The 19848-nt window shown below is 35.1% G+C and overlaps 2 protein-coding genes across 2 annotated transcripts in view; one reads left to right on the top strand and one right to left on the bottom strand.

Annotated features, from left to right (window-relative positions):
- Window positions 1-9259, top strand: part of Myo10a (Myosin 10A) — an 81417-nt gene extending 72158 nt beyond the window's left edge. Inside the window, exons 24-32 of the mRNA XM_026643173.2 lie at window positions 5003-5261; window positions 5788-5942; window positions 6317-6455; window positions 6633-6761; window positions 6843-7067; window positions 7196-7474; window positions 7545-7724; window positions 7809-7977; window positions 8177-9259. Coding sequence (XP_026498958.1) covers window positions 5003-5261; window positions 5788-5942; window positions 6317-6455; window positions 6633-6761; window positions 6843-7067; window positions 7196-7474; window positions 7545-7724; window positions 7809-7977; window positions 8177-8193 — 1552 coding nt within the window. The 3' untranslated portion in view covers window positions 8194-9259. The remainder of the gene's footprint in view (window positions 1-5002; window positions 5262-5787; window positions 5943-6316; window positions 6456-6632; window positions 6762-6842; window positions 7068-7195; window positions 7475-7544; window positions 7725-7808; window positions 7978-8176) is intronic.
- A 4641-nt stretch (window positions 9260-13900) lies between these two features.
- On the bottom strand, window positions 13901-18652 carry LOC113402897 (uncharacterized). The gene is made up of 4 exons (XM_026643251.2): window positions 18487-18652; window positions 16558-16714; window positions 15746-15865; window positions 13901-15651 (listed from the first exon to the last, which is right to left on the bottom strand). The coding sequence occupies exons 1-4, from the start codon at window positions 18640-18642 to the stop codon at window positions 14711-14713; spliced, it is 1374 nt and encodes a 457-aa protein (XP_026499036.2). The 5' UTR covers window positions 18643-18652; the 3' UTR covers window positions 13901-14710.
- Between the last annotated feature and the right edge of the window lie 1196 nt (window positions 18653-19848).

The following is a 19848-nucleotide window of genomic DNA, read 5'->3' on the forward strand; positions in this document are numbered from 1 at the left end:
ATACTTGTGAGGTTCTTTTTAGTGTATCGTTGATTATGGTTTTGTTCATGTGAAATATACACTAAAGTGTTTTTAATTAGAAATTTATTATGAATGTGTTATATACTCGAATTAAAACTACTGTTGTACTAGGTACATTGAACTATATGATAATGCTTCAAACAGTATTTCTCTATTCTGTACATACATTATCTAATTAAAATAGATCTTCTTAATCTTATCTATGTCTACAATCTACACGTATAGTCTAACAAGTTGTGTTCTAACTGTCATTCCAAGTATTATATTATATTTTTGCACAATGGTCAGCCTACACTAGAGGGCCAATGAAAATGCGTTTGATACAACTGGTTTCATCTTTCATTTTTTTCGCGGCTAAACCGAAAATAAACCTATTTAATTGTATTCTAAATACAAAAACATGAGCATTCCTTATGGATAATTAATAAACAAATTGACTATGGATTCAACTCAAACATCGCTTTTAGTATGGATGTTTTTTTAGTTGATTTAGTGAAAAGCAACGGAAGTGTGTACCAGGAAGCCGGGGATGTGCGTGCTGTTTTATTTGACCAATGAGCACGCGTGGCTATAGTTGGCCGTCAAATGGTACAACCCCATTTTCCGAGAGGATATAATTAATGTTAATGTTGCTTATAAGTTATTACCAAGACGAGAAGTTAGATGTTAGAAATCATATGCGGTAACTTTAAACCTCCTTTTATGTATTTAAAGCGCCACGTTTTATAAAAATTCAATTTCTCTCTTTCATTAGACCCCAGGCACATGTAGTTTTCTACTATTTTTTTAAAACAATAAATAACTGTTCATGTTCAAAAACTTTATGCCAGTCATCTTTATTAGGCTCTGCCTATTTCAATACATATTTTTGTTCTGTGAAACTAATCCCTTTAAGTAACTGTGTAGAGGGGGTCACTAAATTTACGGCATTTTATTTAGAAATGAAAATTATTATTACACAACATAATTACGACTCTGTAACACACCGAGAGCAACTAATTTGAATAAAATTAATAAAGGCGCTTTCTTAAGCTCAATTTAATATGACCATTGTTGTAAAAAAAATATATTGCTAAAATAATAAAGATGTAATAATGATGATATGTATAGAAATAAGTTTCTAATACATACAAAAACGATCTTAATTAAAAAATATAGTTTTATTTTTAATTTGTTATAATACTATTTCATGTGTGAATACTGTTTAGTGCGCGAAGGATAATATTTATATTTTAAAGTAAATAACTATTGCATAGCGCTTATCCGTTTATATATTAAAACTCTATCTAACTCCGTCTTTTAGATTATGATTTTATCCTAATCTAATACTACTAATTTTATTTCACTAGAATTTAGTTTTAAATAATTGAACTATTTAGACAGCGTAAATTTTAATGTTCATGAGCTTGAAGCAAATAATATTACCTATGTTGACCTTGTAGTAGTCCAATAAATCTAACAATTCGAACATTCGATAAGCAATTATTTTTCAAATTCAAATCCATAATAAATATCATAATATACATCTCTAGTGGATAAAATGCAAATGAACAATATTTGACATCTAATTGACGCGATATCCTTGGTCCACAGCTTAAATAATTTATTAAATTAATTATGGATTTGCGAAAAAAAAAATCTAATGTTCAAATTTAGAACTGTTATCGTAAAATTACATTTAATCAAACCTATCATTCAGTAAATACATTGTATGTATCATAAGAATTGATCCCCACAAAGGATCCATAATCAAACACAAAGATCAAACCACTAAATCATATTTTCTATTAATTTGAAATTCAGATAGAAATGTAAATTTAACGTGCTAGTAAAATGGCCACCAATATTTTTAGTAAATTTATTAATTCTAGTTCTGTATATTCAAAAAAATATCTTGATATAAGTTCATAATTGATGTTAAATGGAAGCTACATAAGTTAGTTATTATTTTTATAATCTACGTTTTATTTATTTTTAATATTTCTAACCGCGCCAATGTCTATGGCGGTGGTGACCACTTACCATCAGGTCGCCTATTTGCCCAACTACCAATATCATAAAACAATCTGTAGGTATATGCAATAAATTTCCACTAAAATTTTCTTGATTCGCAAGTAGGTAAATGTTACTTTGATAACATCGAGCACTTAATTTAAATATATATGTAGATTGTTAATCAAATTTCACTATTTACTAAGAATACATGAATTACGAGCTAAATGGTAAACACTACCCTTCCGTCATTTAAATAATTACATAAACAATAGTCGGTCACGGTTCGTAAATGCGAACATACGCACGCAAATAGACAATAGAATTATACATATTATGTGCACAAATAGATTTGCATTATTTTAATTACTATAGTAGGTTATAGAAAATCTGAAAATACCTGTGATGAGTCTGTACGTGACACACTTTGTCTACCGTTATTACGTCCTATGTATCCAGTCATGGAGATTGACTACCGCGGCCTAAAATAGGTTAACTTACAAAATATTCAGCTCCAGATTTAACAACTAAATTTGTAAAAGTATGATAAAGTCTATCTATCTATACTTCTATCTATACTTTTCTCTGTCTGTGACTTTAGTAACGTGAATACAATACGCGGATATCATACTTAATTGTTTACTGTACCTAATCACGACTCACGATATAACGCCGGCCATACAACATAATCGACATTTCGAAATATGCGTTATTATATCGATATTCAAATCGACTTTATATAATCGACTTGTCATAAACTGTGGCATAAATAACAAATGATTAAAATATAAAAACGTTAACTTGAATATTATTTAAATGAAAAATTTATTTTAATATGTAAACACTGATTGGATGACGAAGTAGGTATCTTCTCACATGAAATGAATATGGACTTTTTTAGAATAAATTTAAGAAAACTTAGAAAGCAAGATTCTTTTGCCCTTATGATCTGTTAACGGGAATTTTAACAGAAGGTTTAAATCATTAACTTTTGCCAATGGACTTAAATATCTGTTTGCACTAGATACTTCAGTCTATTGTATCTATCAACACTCTGCAAAAAGGATTATTATTATGGCTCGACTTTTATACCGCATCACAAAAATGCAATTGCCGTTTTTTTGGAAATAGTTCACGGCAACTACTCAGACTGGCCAACAGCAATAATTAAATTTGACATCGATTTAAATTTAGAATCTTCGTATACCTAGACACGTCAAACGCAAATCCGACATAATTACACTCATAACTCATAACTATTTGATCTGTTTTCAGGTTATTTATATTTTAGATAAATTACAAAAAAACCTTAACTTAATCAAAAACTTATAAGTTTATGACTGAAAATGTATGCAAATTTTTAGATATAAGTACTCTCACCCTAACTATTTATTAAACATTTATTATCGTTTGGTTTAAAAAAAAAAACAACGGCATGCGGCATTCTCTCAAGCCTTATTTGCTTTCTCGGCGGTCTCTTAAATACCTTAAGTATTTGACACGAACTTAAAAAGTACGAACCAAACCTCGTCAATTATTTTTAATAGGTGAAACAATGGAAAGCTCGCCTACTATATTATATCATGCGTTCACATCCTTCGTTTAACAGATAACGCCTTATACACAATAATACATACAACACCAAATAAGTGTTTTTATTTGATCATAATACAACGTAAAAATATTTATTTGTACAAATTTAAATCGAAATATATGATGTGATGCGCGCTGCGTGCTGACGCCGATTTTAACCTTGTATTTGATGTAGCTCACGTATGAACTTGTAAGACATTATCCATTATATTAAATATAGTTCATACATTATCTATGTAATCGGCTACATAACTATATAATAATTGCGTTAACACTTTTTCAAAGTTTTTGTATTTAAGACAAATAATAATATATTTAAGCAAGTCATCAAACTATACCGACGTTTTAGAGTTCGTGATCACAGTTCACGGTGATAGGCAAAATATTAAAGAAAGCGGATTGTTTAACTTTGGCCCGTTAATGTTACGTTGGGTCTTATATATGCGTATTGATTTATCCTCCACTATAACTATGATTTCTAAACGTTGATCACTTTTACTTTGAATTTTAATTATGTTGTTTAAGATACTTGTATAAATGATAAAATATTGACATTGATTTTGAAGAATTTGCATTTGAATTAATTATTAACGTATCTGTTACTACAAACGACGCTACAAATGTAGTTGATAGATCTTATATGGCGTAGAGACGTTCGCTAGGTTTGTTTTCATTTAACCTCTGAGAAGTTATTTATTTCAAAATTCATAATAAGAAAAAATAAAATTTTCCGTTTAATGTCCAGTGGTCACCTTCGCCAGTTAATTCTGACACTTTAAGGAATATATGACCATTAAACATAAGCTAGGAAGTGTTGTCTCTTGTTCTTAAAATTAAATTAACGAGCAATGAAATGCAGCAAAAGTTGTATATGTAAATATTAAAAGCGGACAGTAACAGTCTACACGGGCTTGTACGCAAGCGAATTTACAAAGGAACTAGAAAATGTGATGATATGGTTGTAAAGTTAAATTCTTGCCGCGTAACTTCCTCCGATATGTGATATTTCAAACAAAACCACGTCTGATTGTACTGCAATACTCTATCGTCGATTAGTAAAACGTTTAATGTCTTCCGGACGTTTAAAGTTAATATTCTCACGCGTTTTCTTTCGCTTCTTAATGCAAACTTTCAAGTGAAGGTGCGAAATCAAAACGTAGTCTGTCGCAATACATTTTCTATAAAAACTCTGCACTGATAGTAATTCGGCGAACGTTCAAATTAAGTATATTTATAACAAAATAAAACGAGAGTCATAAATTAAGTACACTACACTAAATCATTAAGTACAATACAATAAATTAAGACTACGTTCGAAGCATTAGTGTCGCTGATCGATTACATTATTGATATTGATTGAATGAAATCCATCACTCGATAATCGTTTCATTAACAGATTAGAAATCCTCAAAGCGGACTCGTCCCTGAAGAGCAAGGCCAAGCGCAACGAATGGACGTGGAAGGCGCAGACGGACGTGGTGAAGTGGCAGGCCGCGCCGCTGCGCGCGCCGCTGCTGCGCCTGCCCGCCGCGCTGGCGCCGCCCGCGCTCGAGTGCTTCACGTGCGTGCGCGCCTACTGCGGCGACCTGCAGCCCGCCGAGCGCGCGCTGCACCAGGACCTCACCGAGGTCAAGTGCGTCTACACCGTGCTCATGGTGCGTGCCCACGATGGATGCGCTCGACTATTGTCAACTTGCTTCTTCGATTGTGGCGTCTTATTAATATATTATTATACATATATGATCTCTATTTATACGGTTTTAGAGAATTTAAATTTACTTTAGAGCCGAGATGGCCTAGTGGTTAGAACGCATGCATCTTAACCGATGATTTCGGGTTCAAACCCAGGCAGGCACCACTGAATTTTCATGTGCTTAATTTGTGTTTATAATTCATCTCGTGATCGGCGGTGAAGGAAAACATCGTGAAGAAACCTGCATGTGTCTAATTTCAATGAAATTCTGCCACATGTGTATTCCACCAACCCGCATTGGAGCAGCGTGGTGGAATATGCTCCAAAACTTCTCCTTAGCCCAACAGTGGGAAATTTACAGGCTGCTAATGAATAATGATGATGATGAAATTTACTTAAAGTTTTTTGTAATGTAGGAGAGGAGAAATAGGCGAGTTGGAAGCTTTCGTTTTGTTCGCTTAAACATTACGCGTTACCTTTTATTTCAGCACTGTCATTCGGTACCGGAGCTGCGCGACGAGGTGTACTGCCAACTTATGAAGCAGACCACGTCGAACAGATCACCAGCCCAGGACTCGTGCCAGCGTGCATGGCGTCTCATGTCCATCCTCGCTTCATACTTCACGTGTTCGGATACTTTAAGGTAATCCCGACTCACATACCTTTAGTCTATTCCGACCACAAGAGTAAAAAGCCAAATAAACAAATGACATCTAATTGATAGTGAACTCGAATAATCTATGATTTTCATCACTGTCATTTTTTTTAAATGGTTTTGTACACCAACGAAACTGTTATTTAAAATGAAAGTAAAATTAAAGTGGATAAAAGTAGTTAAGTGGTATAGTGTTGTATCATAAATATATTATAAATAAAAAATATTAATCAATAACTGTTAGTAGGATACGATATAGCTGAGCTTTTAACAAATCGTATGTAATACGTTAAGCTGAGGTCTGTTTATATGAATTTCCTTTTATTGAACAATATTAATCCTAATTTCTAAATGATTTCCAGACCTTTCCTAGTGGAGTACCTATCGGCGGCGGCGGCGGACAGACGGCGACCTTGCCAAGGAACGGCGGCGGTCTGCCTCGCCAACTTCCGGAAGACACTCCGCTGCGGCGGGAGGAAGAACGTGCCCAGTGTCGAAGAGGTACTGATTTCAGTCAGACCATGTGCTGGGGAATGTCCTATAAGAATACATTCCACCAAGTACATTTAGGAACGACTTGTTCGAATATTGTTTCCTTTATTATAATTCATTTTTACCCGCCTGTGCGGCACTCGACTTACTTAGTGATTTTTATTGAACCTCAACGAATGTGCGCAGGTGACGGCAGTGTCCGCCGGTCGGTCGGCCCGCCGGCAGCTGTACCGGTTGCCGGGAGGCGCCGAGCGCGTCGTGAACACTCGCTGCGCCACCGTCGTGCAGGACATCGTCAACGAACTCTGCGAGCTGGTCCGTGATTGCGTCGCGTTATTAACTCATCGACATAATTTATTTTGACTTTTTCCTGTACCGCCTTCGCTTTCCATCCAGATCGGAGTGACGAGCGAGGCGGAGCGTGCGGAGTTCTCTCTGTACTGCATCGTGGCGGGCGACGCACTGACCATGCCGCTGGCGGGCGACGAGTACGTGCTGGACGTGACCACCGAGCTGCAGCGCGCGCACCACCCCTTCTACCTCATCTTCTGCCGCTCCGTGTGGCACCACCCACTGCGAGCCGACGCGCCGCCGCTGTACACCGAGGTGCTCTTCAATCAGGTAAGTTTCCTCACGCGAGCGTCCCTTCCATCTTATCTTTAATCGCTTCTCGTAGTTTTCGAATTATTTTCGGTTAAACAATTATTCCCATATTGATTTATTAACTATAATATTGATATCTTTCTCAGGTGGCTCCCGATTACTTAGAGGGATTGCTACTGGTGCTGCCCGGAGGCGGAGCGCCGGCAGCGGGAGTACTCCGTGACGCCGCTCTCGTGGCCGCCCTACTGCATCGTGCAGCAGGATTGCCGGACGCCCCTCACCCGAGGGACCTCAAGTTCCTTCTCCCGAAGCCCCTGCTGGCCCTGAGAGAACCCCGCCCGGCGAAATGGGCCTCCTGGGTCTCCGCCGAGTGGCCGACGGTCCGGACGCAGACACCGGCCGCCGCTAAATCCAAAGTTCTCCAAGTACGTAGGGCTCCACAGCTCAAAACAACAGCTCCCCGCGGCAGCACCTAACCCTCCCCTCTGCGTGCAGGTGCTGTCCCGCTGGGCGCTGTTCGGGTCGTCGTTCTTCGCGGTGCGGCGCGTGGGCGGCGCGGGCGAGTGGCGCGAGCACGTGCTGGCGCTCAACCGGCGCGGCGTGCACCTGCTGCACCCCGCCACGCACGACACCGACGCGCACTGGCCCTACGCCGAGCTCATCTCCACCAGGAAGGTGCGTACCGCCCCGCGGCCCCGCGGGCTGCTGCGTCCGCCGGGCGTCGCTGCGAGCGCTACTAACGCACCGGCCGGCCCACAGGTGCGGTCGGAGGACGGCACTCTGTTCCTGGACGTGAAGTGCGGCTCGCTGCTGCAGCAGCGCGTGACGCGCCTGCAGGCGGAGCAGGCGCACGAGGTGGCGCGCCTCATCCGGCAGTACATCGCGCTGCAGCGGGACCAGCGCGACACGCGCGACAGGCACTCGCCTGGTAACTAGCGGACGCACTTGTACATATTATAAATACATTTCTCGACTTAACCTTACGTTGAAAAAAAAATTATATGATAAAAAATTATAAATATAAAGAAACTAAGAAAACAACTATTATTATTTTTATTTTAGGAGAGTTATGTAACTATTAGAATTTAACTTTGCATCATAATTTTATATGCGCTTTATTGTTTCAGTTTTCAACGGCCAGTGAGCGACTACAATATTTAAACGGACTCAAAAGTTAAATATATGGAAGTGACATAATCATACTGATTAATACCTCAAAAATCCGTCCTTAGATCTGAGTGTTATAAACGTACTTAAAATTTAATAATATTTACTCTTTGTAAGATTAAAATGAGAATAGGACGATCGGATAAACTTTTGCAATACTTTGAGTAAAGTTGCAAAAAATTCTATTTTCATTTTAGTCCCCACTTTGAGATGTCGTCCAATGATATTACTAGGAAGTTAAGCTCTAAGAAGGAATTGATTTATAAAAAGTTTGGGGCCATTTGTATAATACCTTCAACTAATAATATATTCAATTTGTACTTACAATTATATTTCGCACGCATGATGGAGTCAAAATAAGGTTTACTTCAAAAGCGTCCAATAGTGTTGCTAGCCAGATTATTTTTATATAGCAACACCAAGTATTGTAACACTATTGTGTGTAGACTTTATTTTTACACCGCGAAAATAAATAACGTACCTAAATAACCATTATATTTAAACATTCCAATGGAAAATATATTGTAAGTAGTAATTAACAAAATCTTATTGTTTATGGAATTTATACTTTATTATAGATTGCGTTGTTATTTCCATCAACAAAACTAGTTATCCCTTGTAGTACATTTGGTATTATTACCAATGATTATTATTCTAGTGTCTTCCTATGTATTTGGAAAGAGGTGCTATATCTAGTTAAAATCGTGACCAGGGGAAGTTTATTAAAATAAAACTCAATCCAATTAATTATAAATTAATACAATATTATTGCATATTTGGTTAGTACGTATATAACGTATTTATTTAAACGATTCTATATAATTCTATATACATGAAGCGTGCCCCTGGTGTTATTTGAAATTAAATACATAATTATATAATTTATGAATTAAGGTATTCTTATGAAATTTTCCAAAGACCGTAACGGTCGGAGTCACGATTATTTGATTATAAATGAGTTTTTTCGTTGTCATGTAATATATTTAATTAAAACGATGTATGAATATAATGTAGATACCAATAAAGTTTTATTTTCACAAAAACATTGCTTTTATTTTAATCCTGTTATTAATTTTGGTAGAACTGTTGGAACCACAATCTTAAAATATTAGGTACTTACTTAATTCTGCACAAATAATAATATACAATTTAAAAAAACGCAAAAGAATAACATTTAAAAACTCTAAGAGGACTAACAGTACGTAGGCAACATAGAACACTATCCTAAGCTCTGTATAATTATATTAAATCGTATTAAATTAGGATGATGGATGAAGTTGAGATTTTGTATACTGTATTTATCCATACCTATGCTACTAGACTATGCTAGCGCCATTTTAAACAACTTTTGAACTTTTATTTACTGCTTTGTAATGACACTTTGTAACCTGTATCCCATATGATATCTATTTCCTTACCTCTATACTCCATACTCCTAGATAAGACCGACAATAAGATTGAGACAGACAATTATAATACTTTTTACTAATTTGATATATTCCTAACAATAACAGCGCAAGATTTGTAGTATAGAAATATTACCCTTACTGTCGTAGACAGATGGTAAAGGAAATCAGAGACGATATGCGAAAATACCGGGTCAGGACCATCAGCACAAAATATTTTTGGAGGCACGAGTCGAGATTCTAAATACTTCTTCTATGTTTTCGATCTCCGGGATGCTTATGTGGTTTTCTTGACAAAAAACTGGCCAGATAATAAGACGCCCGGGCGCAGAACCAATAATATTTATTTATTGTATATTAGCTTATTGTGTAGATTTGTAAATGATTTGTAACAACTACTGATAAATTTTATCCTATATAAAAATAATATTTAGTCAATAGTCCATAATATAAAAATATATTTTAACTAATATTTTTTTCAATGTCAAGAGATGTGTACCTACTTGTCCATGACAGTTCTGGTTAAATTAAAATCGTATGACAAATATGCATTCTTTGTGCGTTTTCAACAGCGAGGTCAATATAATAAAACAACTTAAATTTGTTAATGAAGCAAGTAGCAACCCTAAAGGAAGCATCAACCGATGCGCGAAGGTTGTACGTTGTTCTCACGGAATAAAAACTGTCCTTTGTCTATGCGGCGCGAAGACCACAAGGCTGCAGTTCAAATCTGACCCCGCTTATAAATTATATTTTGTAAACATATTTAATTTTTTCATAAATACGAGCATTATCATTGTTTTTTTTTACTATCACAACCGCAGGGTTGTTAAACGTAAAAAAAACTGTTCACGTATGTAACCCCTGTTAACTCAATAAACGATGAATTAATTTGAAAACCACTTGATAAAGCAGAATGAGTTTTCTTAGACTTGATATAATATTACTTTTAAACGCAATTTATACGCAATAATAATATTTTGATCCAAAATTGTTTCTGTTATATATTTTATTACTTAATTAGAATGTATTTGTTCAGAACCTTAACTTGCTCTAGTAATTTAAAACAAGACCTCTTGTTACTACATAAAAGATATAATTACTATGTTTTAGATACTACAAATATTTATACCATTACTTTATAATTTCCCAACAAAAAATCTAGTTAAATTGATAACTGCGAAGTTGAAGAATTAGACTAGATTAAGCTTTTCATTTCATGTAATAACTATGAATACCTTATTCTTAGTTTCATCTCCATTAAACTAAAAATAGAGAGAGGATGAACAGAAACAGAATCAGTGGTATCAGCTTGGTATCAGCAGTGAAATGGGGCCAACGCCGTTTCCGTTAGGGTGCCGATATATTTCGAGAATAATAACTTGTCTAAAATTTCTGAATTGTTTGTATTTACATAGTCCATTATATTTTTGAAAATTTAACATCATTCAATTATATCAAAGAACCAGAAAAACAAGCTTTAAAAAGTATTCTCAGTCTACGGAAAACCAAAATCATTTTCAATTATCTTCGCCGCCAAATATGTTCGTATCCGTCACATTTTTCCCGCCATATCCAATTGCTATAATATTTAAGTACAGTATAAACCACAGAATATATAATAAATTATGCATTATCTTAATGTTCTTAGATCACAATAATTGTAACACCTAAACTATTATTATGTGACGCTTTACAAGGCTGGAGTTACGCGTGAGAACTTTACCGTCGAAGTCATCTCAGCGCCATACGCGTTAGCCAGGTTTAATTTACACTTGATTGTTTAATAATCTCTTCCTTGTGTTTATCTGTATTGTTGTTATCATTATATCTGTTCATTTGTTTTAATTAATGTTATTGTTTAGGTATTTGTGTTAGTCATGTTTTTAATTTAAACATCAATTCTATGTATTACTATGTTCCGTGAGTTCACAAGAGACAACATGTTCTTATTAGGAGTCGTTTATTTATACTTCTTGAAGCGATAAGTCTACCATTACGAAAAATGGTGGATGACACATTTCTATTAATGAAAATAATTAAAAATAATCGTCAATACAATAGTTGTTACATACTTTCAATTTATCTATCGTTTTATTAGTGATATTTAGGACTTTTAGAGGCGGTCAACAAGCCGTCTACCGAACAAAACTAAAAAATCAATTAAAACTGATTACGCCTAATAAGTAACATGTTCTTTGAGAAGTACGTCGTCACGCACGTCTCACGTAACATGAAATCAATTAATTCACAAAAAACATATGATTTTCCAATCAATGAAGAGTGTCTTACAATAAAACTCTAAGTTAAAGGTCAAGTTTAAGGTCTTAAACCAATAGCTCTATAATTGACCTATTGTGATATAAGCCCACTCTTTGAATTCGGAGGTCCCTTTAATTAACACAAATATGAAACACTCAACAAAAACTTGTGAAATTCATTCATAATTCATAGCAAGTTTAGTTGCTATTTTCAATTTAAATACCAATCAATCTAAAGCGAACATGACATTTTAGACCTTTACAAATATTTGATATAACAGACAGTAACTACTATTCATTTATTCATCCTCATTCCCAAGTGTGAAGGCCCAAAAAATCTGATGCCTTTAAAATGAAATATTTATAGGAGGCATTGTAGGAATTTTAGTAATTTTGGTTTTTTATTACAAAAAGTAAAATTAACCAAGTGAATTTTTAAGATAATTTTTTTTCTAAAAAGGTACGAAATGTAGGTACCTACTGAAGATCAGTTGTATAGAATGTTTTCATTCAATCTTGCCAAAATCTATACTTTAAGAAAAATGAGACTTTTAGGTAGGGATTAAGGTACCTACTATGGTCCTATAACGATCATAAACATCATTCAATTATAAAAACAAATTAACTCTTTTGAAAATAGTATCTATTGAGTGAGAGGCAAAGAAAAGATATTTACAAAACTCAATAGACACTTATAAAATTTTCGATTTACATTTGAAATCTCTATTCTAATAATAAGCATGTAGTAAAAGCCATACGAAAGCAACGTTCTTAAACTCGGATTTCAATGAACATTCTCATGAGTAAGAAACAATAAGCATACGCTCGTAGAAAGAGGTTAGTGATAATGTTCTTAATTACCGCGTTAAAGTTATCTCAGTGCACGCAGCACGACATATATACTTGACACTGCTCGCTATTCGAGTTTCAAATATTTTTTTCTTTTTTATTACTATTTACAGGACAAAGATCATAATATATACTAATCATGCATTTTGATTTCATGATTCAAATAAAATAATATAAATTAGTTATAATTGTTGACATTGTTATGTTGACTCTAATTTATTTTACCTACACTCGTATAATTTTATTGTATATCATAAATTGAGACACATTAAAGGCCATGACAATTAACCTCTACATAGACTTGCAGCTATCACCTCGGAGGTTAGATATCTACAAATTTTTACATATCATTTGTTAATCATATAAATAAATGTATTAGATCGAGGCCCAGTGATTAGAACACGTGAATCTTAATTGAAGATTGCAGGTTCAAAATCGGAGGAAGAAATAACGAGTTTACATGTGCTTCGTATTTATTTATAATAAAAATAATTTTCGCGCTGTGAGAAAGATGTGAGTCCTGAGATGTCCTGTATAACCCCGTCCTGGGTAGGTACCACCCACTCATATATATTCTACACCTATCGCCAGAGGTCAATACTCAGTAATGATGTATTCTGATTTGAAAGGTGAGTGAGCCAGTGTAATACAGAAACAACGGATATAACGTCTCTGTTGTAGTAACATAGATTAAAATTTGGTGGCGTAAAGGAATATTTAATAGGTATCTTATAGCGCCAATGCTTATGGGCGGTGGTGACCACTTACCATCAGATGGCCCATTTCCCAATCTTACATACCTATATCACTTACTCCTTATAAAATTCTATCATCCGCGAGAAATAATTTCATAAGATATAAAAATATATAACCCGTATAAAGGTATATATCATACTGAATAACACATTCTACAAATAATATACGACGAATGTTGGCTAAAGTAAAACATTGCAATCGAACAACGACTTATGTTAAATCATTCTCACATGTATTGTCGCACCGTGTTGTCGCAGGCTCATTATTTTCAAATTAACTTTAATCTTCCACTTAAGAGCAACGAACTTCCGTCGCCAGGCGATGCTTAAAACCCATGACTATTAATTCTTTTGTCTTTAACGAATAGCTGAACAATTTTCATTAGGAGGTATTTCCAACAGCAAAAACATAATTAAAATACGTAAACGAAATAATTTATTATGAACACAAAAAAATTGTAGATATCAAATAATACAAACTATATTACTTTATGTTATGTATGGGAACTAATTTCAATGAATTCTAGCTAAAGTCTTAATGTAATGAGTCACACTTATATACAAAAACAAAGACACTGGAAAGACAAGCGACGACTGCTCTAGAGTCTAAAACTTTGTCGAATTAAATATTCCCAATTAAATCATCTTGAATTATAACTATATTTTCACACATATGTATATAGCTAAAACAAGACATATAATTAATATTTGTTGTAATTAAATCAGTGTTTTCGGTAGTTAAAAGAACTTCAATGAAAATACTTCCATCAATTATAAATGAAGTTAGAAAACCTTTTTAATAACACTATTTTATTTGACTCGTGTACTAAAACAAATAAAATCTGATATACCCGATTGTATTTTCACTAGATTAAATTCAAGTGTGTGATAAATTTCAGTTCAATCGATTGAAAGGAGTTGGTTTAAAGTTCAGTTGCAAGATTCCTCAAACACGTACTACCAGGTATAGTTATTTTTTTTTTCTTAAATTGATTTCGGTAAATACTGTACACATAAACAACTATGACACCAGACTATGGCAGCATATATTTGGTTAACAATTAATTAGCCGAACATACAAGCCGGAAAACTTATTCAACACTCGAGTCGCTCTGAGGCACTCGTCAGCTCTACCACTAATTGCACGGCCACTCATTAATCACGCCACATCGAGTTCGCGTCTCGCGATGACTAACTCCAGTCGTCGGACATCGTTATTTAATTCACTGCGTCGGACTGTGCCTGGGCGTCCGTATTTGCCTTCCTTTGTCGGGCCACCTGCCCGCCGTGTACTGCACGTAGCCGGGGTCCGTGGGAGTGCCGGTGGCTCTCCCTTCTACGTCCGGGCCTTCCCTATCTTTCTCCTCGATCGGCTCCATCGGGAATAAGGCTGGAGTTTCAGACCGTCTCGACCTGTTGGAACTCCGTAAATAGTCTTCAAGTTGCTGAATCGTCGGTGAAGGGACCGTCTTCGCTCTCGTCGGAGACTTAGATTGATGTTTCTTTTCATACGACGGCGAGAGGTCGTCGTGCAAATGTTTCAATCGGCCCGATTTCACTTTGGAAAACACCGGCGTTTGTAATTCAGGCAAATAGTCTTCCTTCACCGGCAATCGCCCCGCTACGTTATCTAAATAGTCTCTCAGATATTTTTCATTGAATTTGGCGAGTTCCTGTTCATAATGCAGCTTGTCTGGTATTGACAATGGATCTGAGAGCCGAACGTAAGTTCCTGCCTCGACGCCGTTGCGCAAAGATCCAAACTTTGATCTTTCTAGATCTTTCTCTATAGGAAGGTTGTCTATTTTCGTAAACACACTATCGGGTTCGTCGAACAAGCTGCTCTCTTCGTTTTTCGTTTCTTTTTCCTTAGCTTTGTTAAGATCTAAATCTTTCGGCCTCTCAGCGGGAACGTGTCCGTTTTGCTTTCCGTTAGGCACGTGGCCATTAGTTGCTGGCGTTATGGACAGTATGGAAACTTTCTTTTCGGGTTTCGGTGAAGAAAATGAATCGGTTTGCGTAGGTCGTGTTGCTGTGTACACTCTGGGTCCCAGGAGATCTATTAGAAATAGAATAGCGGTAGCGAGCGACAGCGACCCCAGAACAGACGCGTTTACTATTAGGTTTCTTGGGACTGAGTCTAGTGACGCTAACTCTAGACCACCTGTGGAAACGAATCAATTTACAATAATCCATAACATTCCTTTAATACATTAAATTCAACATTTCTTGGGAAATAAAGATTCGTTTAAACTTACCCAAAATTAAAAAGAAAAGCATTCCAATACCGAGGAGAAAACCTTCCAAAATCCGTCGTCCCTTGGGTACTTCTTGAAAGATCCGACCCAATATAAGTCCGAAGGTTATTATCACGTAACCTATTACAAAAGATTATGAAATAAATAAAACAATTTCAAAAATACTTGTATTTGCATATTTTGAGAGACGCTAATATTTTATTAAGATAAAAATAAATGTTATCGGAGGCTAAACTGTAACAGACTATCTTAACCCTTATAATTATGTTAAGTACTACTTTTTGCCACTAATTTTCATTTTTTTTTAAAGTTAGCCTTATATTTAGCTTACTTTCCTTCAACTCAGGAAAGCAGTATAAAAATAGGTAAAAATAAATTAAATTAAAAATACCAGGAATAATGTTACTAGTACTGTTCCTAATTATTTCTTACTATCAAATGAATAAAATCCACGAAGTAATATCGAGCTTCAAGTGCACTACTATGGGTAAGTTATTTAATGAGAATAAATGATGTGTTTACCTTACAATATCAATATCGGCCTTGAAATTCTTGCAACTAGTTAACTAAGTTTCTACAATATTGGAATACATTTGTAAAATAAAAACTGTTTTTATTTATTAAGAGTAAAAATAAATGCAAAAAACGCCTGGATAACTCAAATAAAGTTAACCTATTGGCTTGTTTACTTTTGATATAATATAATTATTAATTACTAAAAAAATCATGTACGTAATCAGAACTCTTAAAAAACTTGACAATATGTACGGACACCCTCTACTCCTACTACAGGTATTTAAAACCAATCTTACCCCCATATGTAGCATCAGCAAAGGCTCCGCCAACAGAGTCCCAGGTAACGGACGTGAGAAGAGACCACTCCCGCGAAAACTTCTGCAAGAGCAGCGCCAGGCGAGCCTCGTCGTCAGAGGACACTCGCTTTGCAACCAGGCACGCCACGCAGAACAACTGCGCACGACATTATGTAATGGTTATATCGAAACGTGTTTTGAATTAATATTACAACGATCTGACGAACGATCTTACGAGAGCAGTATGTGTTACCTGCTTAAATTATCTTCAATAAATAAATACCAGGCAAAAGTTTCCACTCTGTTCTACTAGAATATCTTTGCACGAGCGTTGCTTAATAATTGAACAATTGTTCGCTTTTATATTATACTCAAGTATTCTTAAAGCACATTGAAGCACGAATAACAACTACTTAAAATTAACCAAACAAATATTACAAATTCCGAAGCAATGGATTATCTAGCAAACATCCTGCGACACCTATCAAAATGTATTTAAATGTAAGACGAGAAATTTACTTATATTGGTTTAACCTTTGATAAGTAGTAATTAGGTATGTCTAATCGTAAGTGCAATTTTATTGAACACTTGAGATTTCTTAAGAAAATTCGTCCAAGCACGTACCACTTTTAATACTCTCTGTTCTAAGCTCTTTACTCGTATATCAATATTGTGCAATTGGTTTCAACTTGGTAGGTGGAAGGTGCCTAATATAACAAACATACTTCGTTTGTAAAATAAATCATTTTATTCAAAATAAAATTTAACAAGACGTATATTCATTACGTAGGTATATGACAGAAAAACATTAATATAAATTGTAAAACTTGATATACTTTTAAAAAAAAATAACTTCATTTTCAGTCTCGTTGCAACCGGGGACAACCATGTTATAGACTTTCATGATCGACATTAAGTGTAAAATTGAAAGTTCTCAATAACTACATTACTTTCCTAATAAGTAGTAATACTCCACCAAATACAACATGCAATATCAAGTGTGAAATAATACTATAAACTAATAAATATTTCATGCAGGCCTCAATATTGTTTGCTAATTACTAGTATACAGCTCCTTCAAAGGAAGTCTGTTTAAAAATCCTTTCGAACAATACCCAGCTTACAATAGCTGGCGATTTGTCAGCATTTAGCCCTACACTTACCTTCAGAGCTACGACCTCTCGTAAGACTATCGTTACGTCATTGTCCACCGTGGGATCGGCATTGAAACGCATATATTAATAAGGAAATTTTACAGCGAAAATGAGATAAGGGAAACTATATACACACATCAATTTTAAATTATCTTTGATTAAACCTGCGAGCTTTAGGAATAAAAAAATACCTATTAGTAAAGAGGTTCAGGTCCCTTGGCTAGAATTATCATCTTCGCGAAAAACCATTGCAAGTTTGCAGTTTAAAAACAAGTTAAAAATAAATAAAATGTATATTACACTTATAGCACATTCCAAAATGGCAAATCAATCATATCGTAATTGGTATACCTTCCAAATGGAACGTAGGTAACTCAAGTAAGCCATCCGCATAACATGTTGTGAAACTAAACATTTGGTAATATGCATGCTATAATGTCAACACTGGCCAGAGGCGAACGAAATGGAAAGAAGTTTTTGAACAACACTCGAAAATAACTTATTTCTGTTGGATATACATTATGCTCAATTTATTTTTCTACATTATATATTAATTGAACTTAGCTGTAGCTTTTATTGAAAGAATATATCGGACCCTACCTAATTTTATTAATTTCTACCTAGCTTGATTAAATACTTGAGTAAGAACGAAGCCAGTTATCGCCAGAATAGCAAACTATATATTATATATAGTTAGTCAACTAGTTTTGGTTGTGTGGTGTTATGTGAAGCGGTAGTGCGGGCAGCGCTATCGGCCTGGCCCGGTGTACTCACGAACTCTAGGGTCTTGAGCGCGACCCACTTGTCGCACAGCGGCATGGCGCGAGCTGCGGGCGGGCGAGCGGGCGAGCGGGCGACCGAGCGACGCAAGCGCGCACTTTTGTTTGACACCAACCGACTTGTATTTTCACGCGCTTCTGCGTGTGACATTGAATGAAAACGTACTCACCTGAGACGCGTCGCGTCGCACGGTCGGTCGGGGGATACGTTAAAATGAAACACGGCGGTAAATCATTGTACTTAAATTTATTAATCGACCGATCGATACCGTCGTGCGATATTGTTTTGAACACCGAGAGCCGAGCTAAATTCATATCGTCTCGTTGCGGAATGATTAGATTTTGCCGATTCTAGTTAATTTCATAATGCAGCATTCGTTCGATGCCGACAAAATGGTTCCAAATTGATTCTACTTATAACCTGATTTTATATAGAATTGTACACAAATAGTAAACTACGATATTAATGAATATTTCGTTGAAAAAACATCAAAAAAGTACAGTTCGTTGTGCAATAATACTATCGCTATATGCCCTTAATTCATATTCTACCGTAACATAAAAATATTAAATAATGAGAGAATCGTTCTTAAATATACCGATGCTGGCTTAAAAGCTTGAAATTTAATTAAATACATAAATTAAAACATAAATTAAAACATATTGAAATTGGATTCTTAAATTTAAAATATCGTACTTGAAAAATTAATAATAAATGTCAATCATTAAAAACCTGTACCCACATAATAATGTGGAGCGCAAGAGACGAATTCTATAGTCCTGCAATTATTATATGGACGCTGAATAAATATAAGGCAAAGCAATTGAATTCTTATAGTAAATAAAATCACTCGTAACAAGTACATAAGGGAGGGAAAAATACAAATCAATTTAACACATTAATCAAATCCACATGCTACTTGATAAAACGTCATCTCTTACGCGCCAGAAACTCGTCCTTAACCTTATAAAATATTTCGAACATGTTTACATGCATTAAAACAATTTAATTACATACAGTGCTGCAAAGACAGAAACTTGAACGAACATGATAGAACATTTTTCAAAATAGATCTTTCATGCAGGTAAATTTAATTTACGCATTTGCAAATATTTATGCAATTCTTCAACGCGTACCGATAAGGCGATATACATAAGTAGATACGAACGGTTTCGCAAATAGAAAATTATCTTCAAGTTTTATTCCAATTTCCGCCTGTGCCTCACTGTTCAATATACTATGGCATATTGAGTGCATTAAACTTATGTTAAAATAACAAAACACCAGTTAGTGCAAAAAGAAATAAGTGCAATCTTAATTCATGCAATAAATAATCAACATTAAAAATTAAACAAA

This window comes from Vanessa tameamea, chromosome 9, assembly GCF_037043105.1.
Source record: "Vanessa tameamea isolate UH-Manoa-2023 chromosome 9, ilVanTame1 primary haplotype, whole genome shotgun sequence".
In the NCBI taxonomy this organism is placed as follows: Eukaryota; Metazoa; Arthropoda; class Insecta; order Lepidoptera; family Nymphalidae; genus Vanessa; species Vanessa tameamea.